Source organism: Nicotiana attenuata, unplaced genomic scaffold (genome assembly GCF_001879085.1).
Source record: "Nicotiana attenuata strain UT unplaced genomic scaffold, NIATTr2, whole genome shotgun sequence".
NCBI lineage: Eukaryota > Viridiplantae > Streptophyta > Magnoliopsida > Solanales > Solanaceae > Nicotiana > Nicotiana attenuata.
The window spans coordinates 44,208-55,717 of record NW_017674481.1 but is presented as its reverse complement, the minus strand read 5'-3'; the positions used below and the strand labels follow the sequence as shown (position 1 = coordinate 55,717).

Genomic DNA, 11,510 nt, shown 5'->3' with positions numbered 1-11,510 from the left:
GAGATGGTGCCCGATCTCGAGGATCTTTCCAGGTCCGAGTCAGTTCCCACTCGAGGGTTATCAATAAAGCATCAGGGCTATTTTCGCCTTTAGTTCAATTTAAACACTCTTGGTTACCTTAGCCCAAGGGCCATCCGAGTTCGAGCGTATACTTATTCGGGGTCTATCTATACCGCCTTAGGGCTATCTTCATTTTAAGTTCAAAGCAAGTTTTTGAGGCCGCCCGAGTTCAGATAAACTCTCACTCGGGTCTATTTGAAAAGGCCATAGGGATGTCTTTATTTTCAGGTGATCGAGCAATTTCATCCCTCGAGGACTATCAACGAGGCCTGAAAGGGCTAAGTTTTATTCTAAAATTCGAGGCCCCACTCTCACTCGATTCGAAGTCGGAAGTTCCGACGACCTAAGTTTGTATCAAGTCAATCCGGATTTAGTTTGAGGAACGGCAAAGGGTTTTACGGAATATCATATTAACTGATCGAGAACCAAAGGAGTATCTACGCCCGGGTCCAGTATTCGGACCAATCGATAAAGTCACATGCTCAGGTTATTTACAAACGAAGACAAAGAGAAGTCTAGCACAAATCAAAGAAAAACTGAAGAAATATTTTTTATTAATAAACGATGATTACAAAAGCCCACGAGGGGTCCTTACACAGAAACAAAAAAGCGAAAAATAACAGCTAGGAGTCTAATCTACTCTCGGAGGTACATCCTCGGGAGCGACATCTGCGAGAACCATTTCCTCGGGGATCCCATTTCGATCTTCGGAGCGACGTCTTCGAAAATCTCCTCTGGAGCAACAATAGATGAGGAAGAGGGCTATAGCCTATCAAAGAGCAAAAGCTTTTAAAGCCAGGAAAATTGTGGCTTGGTGAAAAATTTGGCTAGTATGGGTCTCATCAGCACTACTATTGTGAAGCCACTTCTTGAGATGTTGCACCGGTGTGGGATGCAACAGTTAGTAGATGACGCCACTTCACACCGAGGAAAGCAAAGGGAGTGAAGCGCCACACCAGGTTGAAGTTAGGAGAGATGAGCAGCAGTTCAAGGACCACATATCTTTTGACGCGAGAACAATTTGAAGCCTCTCTCTCATCATTTCGGGCCAACAACAACAAACCAGTACGATCCCACTCAGTGGGGAAGAGCTCTGAAAGAGAGCCATGGCATAACTGACAAAACCGTTGCCGTGTGACCTTACGATCACGGGCTTGAACCATGGAAAATAAAGTTCGGAAGATGAAGAAGAGAAGAAAGGGGTTAAAAGCTGTTGAAGAGTGACTGGATGGAGTTTTGATTCAAGAAACCTCCCATTTATAGAAAGGCAGTAGCGTAACCAACGGCGCAATCAATGCCTTTGGGAAACGTAACGCCAGGCGCAATCAGTGCTTTTTGGGAAATGGATCGGCGGCTATATGACCGCTTTTGGGAGAATAAATCGACAGTGTATTGAATACCTTTGAAGATGGACTGATAGGATGTTTTCAGTCACTTGGAGCACTAACGTCACAAGTATGACGTCATCACAAGATGTTCGAGAAAGTTGAGAGTCAAGACCGTTTCTTATCATTTTTATTCTAAGAAACGCGGGGACTATCTGTATACGGTAAAAATCAGAGGGTCCGATTTTATGGCCGTTATGACGCTTCACAAGCACGTCTCCAAAGGCTCGAGGCATGATTCGAGGTTCGACCCCGAGGGTGCTCAACGTTCGACCTCGGGGCAGTATAAATCGATGGTTATGATGGCAAAACGGGAAGCTCCCAAGGCACTTGATGAAAGCTGACCAAGTCTGTTAGGCTAGTACAAGCCCATACCGTGATATTAAATGGCTGTATCAGCCGCGTATCTTTGTAATAAATGTATCTGTACCATGGTTGGGATTTCCCCTCATATATAAAAGGGACCCTTGTCATTTTGTAAAGCATAGCACTCAACATTGAATACATGAACAAGAACATTCTCTGCTCTCTAACTTAGACATATTCTCCTTTGATCATATTACTTACATTTATTGTATTTCATTAATTGTTCTTCATTTATTACTCATCATTGATCATGAAAAGCCCTAATCAAGGCCCTGAGAACTGTTAGTTCCCCATCGAATGTTCAGAACCTCACACCCAGCTCGACCTCGAGGCCCCGTATCAGCCAGCTCGAGGCCCCGATTCTCAGTCTCTCGGTTTGCTTAATACATTACCTTCAAGCTCTTATCTTATTTTCTAATCTCACACTTAACATCTACTGCCTAACAACTTACATAAAAATAAATCACGTATTTTTAGAACCATTAAATCAAATCTAATTGTAATTACCATTTTCAAGGTAAACAAGAGGCTAAGAGAAAGCCCGATCAACCAATCTCCTATTTTCAAGGACATGTATTTTAATTCATAGGTAGGTTCATGGACCACTGATTAGTCAAATGAGTCCCTCTCTCCGATCTATCATGCGTTGGTCTTTTATGCTATTTTTAAAGTATTCGTATCTAGATGATGAAAAGCAACAACCACCCTACTAATAAGAGAGCAACGCGTGATTTGTAATGCCATTCTGCTATAGATAAAAATCTAGTATTCAAGTGGAGAAGGATAGAAAGGAGAGCCCATTATTCATTGCGTTGTGGAATTATATCTTTATTATTATAATAATGAGAGATAATTTCAGCGACCTGCCTTAAGGTTTAACTTTGTAACATTAACCTCTCTTACGGTTCACAATATAACACATATCTCCCATACTTTAATTTCTTTATAACAACTCTTTTAAACTTAATAGAATTGATATAATTTTTTTAATTTTCTCATTAACCAAAACACTTAACACCTTGTAAAATAGAAATATAGTCAAACTATTATTTGTGTATAACTTTCAAAAATTAAGGAGATTAAGTATATACTTTTATTATATAAGGCATGTATCTGCAACGAAGTGATATTACAGGGTTATTTAGTGCTTTTCTTAAATTTCTCTTTTGCCGAACTTCTTCAAATTAACCCTTCCCCGATTTTTCACTTATAAAATCAGTGTGTAGAAGAGCTCTGCAATTGCACTTTCGAAGTTCCAATGGATCCTCTAAATTCGTACGCATCCTCGGCGGCGATGGCGCAGCAAACCTGGGAGTTAGAGAACAACATCGTGACAATGGACGCGCCGTCGGGTTCGATACCGGAAAATTCAGCGTCTGACGCCATATTCCACTACGACGAGGCGGCACAGACGAAGTTCCAGCGGGAGAAGCCGTGGGCGAGTGACCCTCACTTCTTTAAGCGCGTGAAGATCTCTGCTCTCGCGCTACTCAAGATGGTCGTTCACGCGCGTTCCGGTGGTACGATTGAGGTGATGGGACTCATGCAGGGTAAGACTGATGGCGATGCGATTATTGTCATGGACGCTTTTGCCCTTCCCGTTGAAGGCACTGAAACTAGGGTTAATGCTCAAGCTGATGCCTATGAATATATGGTCGAGTATTCACAGACCAACAAGCAGGTTAGTGCCTTTTTAACTTTTAATAATACGTAATTTGGTTCAGAAGCCAATTGACCATGTCATGATATTATTTTTCTTTGTTTCCTATATATGCATAGTTAGTCTCGGGGGCTTCTTGGATTGATGTAAAATTCTCTGTTTTCCTATTGATGTTTTATTAATGAAGTGGACAATTTGCTGAATATGTGTATATAATAGTAGAGAACCTATGACAGGAGCCTCATGGGTGCGCCAAAGATTAACTAAAACAAAATGTCCTTATTTCAGGATACCTAGAATACTCTCAAGGTTAAATTAAGGCTTTTCCTTAAGGGTTGTGTGGCATTTTGACAGAATCTCTTATTAATGGAAGTTGTTCCATGTGAAATTAACAGCTTGTTTGGATGGTTGTTACCCGATGTATTGTATCATATTGTTACTTTAAATACAATATTTGTTTTTATTGTTACTTAAATTTTATTGTATCGTATCGTTAAATCTTTGTTACGTAAGGACGAAAAGTACCACTTTATGAAACGACCGATTTGGTGTGGTCGCGTCGGTACCTTATTTTTTCCTCTCATCTTGCCCTTCCTTATTGTTAAATAATCCTATTTTATCTTTTACCCTATCTTTTTATATATTAGTTTTACCCTGTACTTAACTTTTTCTTTATAGTATTGCAAGTTTATTCTTCATATTATTGGTGCATGACATTATGAAACGACAACAAACAATACAATCTATCTATACATCAAAACGATAGAGTACAATATAATACCATATGATACATTATGAAACGGTACATAACAACCATCTAAACAAGCTGTAAGTGGAAATATTTTTAGTGGAGAAGAAAATCATGTTTTACAGGTTTAAAAATTAGGGATTAATTCGTCGTTATGCTATTATTTCTATTCTGTTTATCAACCTACATTATATTTGTAATTTTCATTGTGATCTCTGTGTGATGGATCTTATTACGTAAGAGTGGACTCCATGGTCATAAAAGAAAAAGGTGTACGCCACTATTTGATTCTAGATCAGGATGCTCCTACAAATGGATTGTTGTTTGGTATTTGAAGTTAATAGAGTTTAATCTCGCCAATTACATGTTAGCATGCTCATGCCGTTGCTTCGGAATTGCATCTCAGGGCACTCCTCAGTGATTCTTTGGTCATAGCCTGCTATTAGTCTGTAGTACATTGCGTAGGTTTCCATCACCGTGTTAGTACACAAGCCGTTAAGCCAAAATTTGTCATTTTGAGAATAGAGTGGCCTCTCTTGATTAGTTCTTAAGTCTTTGATCCGGTATCTGTGGCAACTGTTGTTTACCAATCTTGGGGACATACCACAGATTCTTGCTCATATGCCATGGTTGCCTTTCACATGCATTTTTTGGAGAATCATTAGCAAAAAGTCAATTATTTCAGATTGATCTATTGCTTCATATGTGTTTTCTATAAGCATTTATTTGGAGTTTCTACTTATATTTATAAATACCTCTGTCTATTTCAGGAGTTAGTAACTTTGCAGTTTATTAGAGCTTCTGGTCAAAAATCTTCCATTGGTCACGGAATTCAATCTTGCTGCACCTAGAAATTTTTTTGAGTTGCTTTAACTTAGGGTGTGTGCATTTGTATATAGGATTTATATATTGTGTCTCAGTTGATTTTCTTAATTGGAAGGTGCTTGTCTATTTCAGTAGTTTGTTCAGACCATTCTCTCACTCAGTTTTTGGTATAGGCTGGTCGGCTGGAAAATGTGGTTGGGTGGTACCATTCTCATCCTGGTTATGGATGCTGGCTCTCTGGCATTGATGTTACCACACAAATGCTTAACCAGCAATATCAGGAGCCCTTTCTTGCAGTTGTTATTGATCCAACAAGAACTGTTTCTGCTGGAAAAGTTGAGATTGGTGCCTTTCGAACATATCCAGAAGGATACAAGCCTCCAGATGATCCTATCTCAGAGTACCAGACCATTCCGTTGAACAAAATTGAAGATTTTGGAGTACATTGCAAGCAGGTTGCCTCTTTGGCATGGGCACATGCACTCAATATATGTTTAAACCTTTGACTGTTAGCTCACCAATTTTTCTCTTAATTTGCAGTATTATTCATTGGATATTACGTATTTCAAGTCCTCTCTTGATTGCCATCTCTTGGACCTACTATGGAACAAGTATTGGGTGAACACGCTTTCGTCTTCTCCTTTGCTTGGAAATGGAGACTATGTTGCTGGACAGATATCTGATCTTGGTAATATTATTGTCGCTTAACATATCCACTTTCTATTATTATCAGAATGAATTGATGGCTGGATATAAGTTTCCACTTTTGAAACACCTCGAAATTAGTTGACCCCATTAAATCATGCAGCTGAAAAGCTGGAGCAAGCTGAAAATCAACTGTCCCATTCACGTTTTGGCCCCTTAATGGCACCCCCTCAAAGGAAGAAAGAGGTATTTTCTTTTTTGTGTTCTCTTGAGTCTTGGCAATTCATACCTTAAATTACATGTCTATTTCTTACTTTGTTTGAGAATATTGGTTTGGCAGTTCTTTACTCTTTTGGATTTGAATTTCTTTGGCATGTGATTCCTATTCGAAGATATCAAACCCCAAGTAGTATTTTGTGCTTACAGAGCGGCTATTTCTGTAACTGTGTGGCGTATTAGGCCCTCTTGATCATAATTTGCTGGGCTATGAAACGGCTTATAACTAAAAATATGCCAGGATATGCTTAAGGGAACTCAATATAAATCTGCCTCCAATAGTACATATTCATTTGCTTTGATTGTTATATTCATTTTCTTTTCTTCTTATGCTTGATGGAGAGTTTGCTATAACTTAGAAACTGGAACACATAACGTGTGCTTATAAAGAGAAACTTGGAGAAAGTAACCAGAGAGAAGAAAAAGGAAGGGTATGTTGTGTATTCAAATGTGGAACTATGATTAGGTGTCAGTTGATTTTGGTTTAGGTTCATGCGAGTCTCAGCCATTTGTATGTGGACCTCTTAGGAAAAGGTGAAAAGGCCAGCAGTTGATGAACAAAGAGTTCTCTTACTACTTTAGCAGAAGATATAAAAAAGTATAGTGGACAATGGAAAAGTTTTCTACTCGTGTGATTAATGTGTTCAAAATATCATCCCGAAGAGAACTAGTTCATTATGATAACTAGTGTTAGGACCCGCACGATGCACGGATAATTTGACAGAATATTAATCATATTAAATTATAATCTAATATATCATATTATTTTAATAAATATTAGTTGTTATTTTATTATATAATGTAGTGTACAAAAATATAGCAAAATCTATACAAAAGCAAAAGATACACATTATATAGTAATCAAATAAATTGTTTGTTCCTTATTTATTCTTTATTATTATTATTATTATTATTAAATTAACAAGTACGTAGTACTATACATTTACTAATATGATTTTTTATTAACTTGTCAATTGGCTTAATATTTTGATATTACTTCTCTTTTAATATAATATTGATATATATTTTCTTACTCTGGAATTTTTTTTAAACTTATGTTATACTGTTCGGAATTCTTCCATTGTCTAAATTTATCGATAATTTTCTTGAGTGTTATTTATTTGTCTTTTATTTATGAATTACTCTCTCCGTTTCAAATTAGATGAGGTAGTTTGACTCGACACGGAGAAGAAAAAGAAGAAGACTTTTAAAACTAGTGGTGTTAAAAGCTTAAGAGGTAAAAACCTTGTGGGGCCATACATTTGTGTGGTTATAAAAGCTTCTCATTAAGGGTAAAATGGGTAAAATGAACAGTTTAAAGTTGAATTATTTTCAAATTTAGAAATGTGTCATTTATTTTGGAACAGACTAAAAAGAAAAGTACCTCATCTAATTTGAAAATTGAAACGGAAGGAGTAATTCAAAATATAAATATCATAAAAGTATCTTTATCCCCCTCTTTTCTTACATTCTTTTGTACTATAGTATTTGATTAGTTTTCTCATTTTGTATTTTACTGAAAATTTGAATAATGTAATATTTTTTTACTAAATTATAATTTTGAATTCTTCAAAAGTATAAAGAGAGAAGCCTTTTATTATTTTCATTAAAAACCTATCAATATTTTTAATAATTATTAATTTGTGTTTTATATATATATATATATATATATATATATATATATATATATATATCTTCATATTTTTGTATTTTTCATTATGAAATTATGAGTTCTATTTATTAACTAAACTTTCCTACATGCAAAATTTAATTAGTATGTATATTTTACTCTATTGCTTGAAGGTTTTTTTTTAGTATTCTTCTTTTATGACTATTTGTTTATTATGATTTTAGTTATGTGTATATGTACGACTTTTCTCATCATAATTCTAATTATAAGTCTTACGTTTTTATTGTTTCACAATTCTTTTTTGTTCCTTGCTTATCTAATTGTATTATCCATTACTTAATGTAATTAAATTGACATATTAATTGTTAACAAATTACCAGTTAATATTTCCTCTGTTTCAAAAGGATTGGCGCTATTTCCTTATTAGTTTGTTTCAAAAAGATTGGCACCTTTCAAGTACAAAAAGAGACTACCTCAGCTTCCTCCATACTTAGATATCTCATAATTGAGACTGAAGATGGCATAAAACAAACCAAATTTTCGATTCACACCCCACAAGTTGGCCGGTATGCAGGCTCATGGCCTTCTTTGAGGAACATGCTTCATCTGAAAACTGGATATTTGAGCACAAGTCCACTTCTAATCCACTATCCAAGATGTGGTCTCTCCAAGCACCAATCCATCGCCACGTAAACATTGCTAGCACCCTTCCAAACTTAGGGTGTCGCGTAATCGAAGGAGAAATGCGTTGGGAAAACACGGTAAAATCGAGGGGGAGTATTCCAGGATATTGGGAATGGGTTGATGATGTACTTGATAGAAGCCAACAAACCTTAAAACAAAATTTTATGATGCTGTCTATGCCTCGCTTTTCACTTATGGTCGAAACTCGAACATTTTGCAAGCATTTTGTGAGGCTCGGTGCCCCAAGACGAACACACTTCTTACATCAGCTGGAGAGCTATCTATCTGTCTTTGGGACTTGCATATTCTTGGAGGTTTACCTATTGTGGGTTCTCCGTATGAGGAAGTGGTACCTGAGACAAGGGAACTTACATGCTTAGACGAAAAACATATGAGATTTGTTCCTCGATGTTCGAGTACTTATTTGCTATTTTCCATCATCTTAAGGAAGGTACGGGCGTTAACCAAAAGGTCTCCTTGAGCAAGTGGACAAGTTTTTGGTGCAAGAAAGCTTTAATATATAAATCTGCCCGATTACGGAAGGTAAAGAAATCCGCGCACCTAAAGTCGACACATAATCCTAACAGAATTATTCCTGAGACGACTAAATGGTCAAGTGATGAAGAAGCTGCATTTTTCAAGCTTAGGGTGGGGTCAAACAAAAAAGATGAAACATATCAAGCCGCCTTCTTATCATGTTGGCTATGTGCTTTTATGTTTCCCTATAGGTAGGAAACTTCATTCGTCCCGAGACTTTTAAGATGGCAAGTGGACAAAAGATTAGCCTTATGGTCCCAATTTTGGCGAGTGTTCTATCATGATTTGAATAAGATTTTGTGTTCTTCCCAACTTGATTAGGTCAAATTTGTTTCTCATCCATTATGTTTACGGTTGGCTTGCCCATTACCTCAAAACCCATTATGCACTTGCTAAGGTGGCATACTTTGATACTTTGATAAGAATGATGCAAGAAAACGCATCCATGTCCATATTCGTTATGAATAGAAACTGGAGCACCTAACGTGTGCTTATAAAGAGAAAATTGGAGAAAGTAACCAGAGAAGAAAAAGGAAGGGTACGTTGTGTATTCAAATGTGGAACTATGATTAGCTGACAGTTGATTATGGTTTAGGTTCATGCAAGTCTCAGCAATTTGTATGCTGAACTCTTAGGAAAAGGCCAAGAGTTTATGAACAAAGAGTTCTCTTACTATTTAGCAGAAGATATAAAAAAAGTATAGTGGACAGAGCAAAAGTTTCCTACTCGTGTGATTGATGTATTTCAAATATCATCCCGAAGAGAAAACTAGTTCATTATGATGATATGCCAAACTGATCCTATTTTTACCTTTGAATGATTTGATCCTCTGTTTGTAGAGTGTGGTTGATAGAGTAGACCTGTGAAATAAAAGGTATCTTTTACTGTACTGGTTTAAGCGTGTGGAAAACAATCACTTGCCAAATATCTGACCTGTGAAGCAGAAGTAGGTGTAAAAAGGGACCTGGCGTCTTTATTGAATATCTCTGAATAATACCAACATGTGTCTATATCATTGTTACATAAGGGGTTTGAGGTTTTGTTTGAGGAAGCTTTGTGATTAGTGATTACTAATTTGGGATTCAGTCTTATGCCTTGGGAAGTGATTCTCAATCAGTGTATGTGTTCGCTCTACTTCCCTTCATATATGCAATATTTGTACCATAGAAAGTAGATCCTGAACGCATAAAACCAACCATTTTTCCCACTTCCAAAATTATATTTTGGCGGGTGGTGATGTGTCATATTGTTTCACTTCATGTATCTTACTATTTGCTTTTGCACCATTGAGCTTGGTTATATGGAGTGACCTTGTCTTTATCTAGATCCTCAGACGCATGCTTTTGTGAATTGCAAAATACAACATTGCGTTATAGTGGTACTAAATGTGTCGGTCTTCTGAGTTGCAACTAAATGTGTTGGTCCTCTGTTTTGCAGGAAGAATCTCAGCTTGCTAAGATTACACGTGATAGTGCTAAGATTACTGTCGAGCAAGTTCATGGCTTAATGTCGCAGGTATATGCTGCTCTATTCTTATATTAGTCACATATATTTCTCATAGCTTGAATTCTTTGAACACTTCCACTGGTAGATAGAAATGTCTTGACACTCCGGATGTATTTATCTGTGGCTTTCAGGTTATCAAAGACATTCTCTTTAATAGTGTTCGTCAGTCAGGCAAGTCGCAGAAAGAACCCTCCGGTCCTGAGCCCATGATCGAAACCTGAAAAGTTTATATCCTATTAATCCGGATGTACATCTGTTTGGTGCAACTTCTAGGTTTATATTTTTGCAGTCGTTGCTACACAACTTTGACTCCGCTCTTATGTAGCTCCAAAGAGGTGAAAATTTAAGGTGATTGACTCTAGAGATTTAGTGACCATTGCAGTTTAATGTTATGGAAGATTTTGCCAAATCTTTCACTAGTTCTTCTCCTTCTCTTTTGCTAATTATAAATTTGGTAGATCGACATGCTTGGTTTGGTTCTCTTAAGGAAAAACCGACTCTACAAGGGGTCACGTTAACTACTGAACTGCCATTTCTAGTAAAACTTTCTAAGAGTGACATTATTTTTTTAGTTCGAGTTCTCTTTAGACGACCGTTAAGAGCTAGATTGATCTCTACATAAGAACTGTATGTATAGTAACCAATCGTGCGTCAACGAGTTTCTTTGACAACACCTTGTTCTTAATTATTTGTTAACTTGGTCGAGTTCCCGTGACTTCTGTTTATTGAGAAATAATGAAGTTAATTTCCGGAGGCAGCAAAATCTACAAGGACCTGAATCCAGTGTAAGTAGTAGGATGTGGGTTTTCGAATTGAGTACGTTTCTTTCTTCTTTTTCGCCATAATTTTATAGGGTTTGTTATTCGTTAAATCTAAGCTGGAATATGTGTGCTTCCTTTTCTCGCTTATTCGAAATAAATATTAATCATTTGTTTAGTAGGAGGACAAAACATATGGAGTATTTAATATAAAATTAAAGTGTTTTGAACAAGAGGTGTGGTGAGATTGTAGCAATCTCTTTTCACTTAGCAAGGGACAATACGGAAACTTAACTAAGAAAGCTTTAAAAGAATGGTTAGGAATTTTTCTCCAAAAAAAAAAAAAGAAACTTTTGCTAGAGATCGTCAGTTATAAAGATCATCTTTGGAGAAGAAGTGTCTTGCTCCCTTTAGTTGGCTATTTACTGTC

At 36.7% G+C, this 11,510-nt stretch overlaps 1 protein-coding gene across 1 annotated transcript; it reads left to right on the top strand.

The window, feature by feature from the left end:
• Positions 1-2,939: 2,939 nt before the first annotated feature.
• Positions 2,940-10,782, top strand: LOC109218748 (COP9 signalosome complex subunit 5b-like). The gene is made up of 6 exons (XM_019383133.1): positions 2,940-3,492; positions 5,218-5,499; positions 5,585-5,732; positions 5,853-5,935; positions 10,254-10,331; positions 10,454-10,782. Exons 1-6 carry the CDS (start codon positions 3,070-3,072, stop codon positions 10,541-10,543), a joined length of 1,104 nt encoding a protein of 367 aa, XP_019238678.1. The 5' UTR covers positions 2,940-3,069; the 3' UTR covers positions 10,544-10,782.
• Positions 10,783-11,510: the final 728 nt, after the last annotated feature.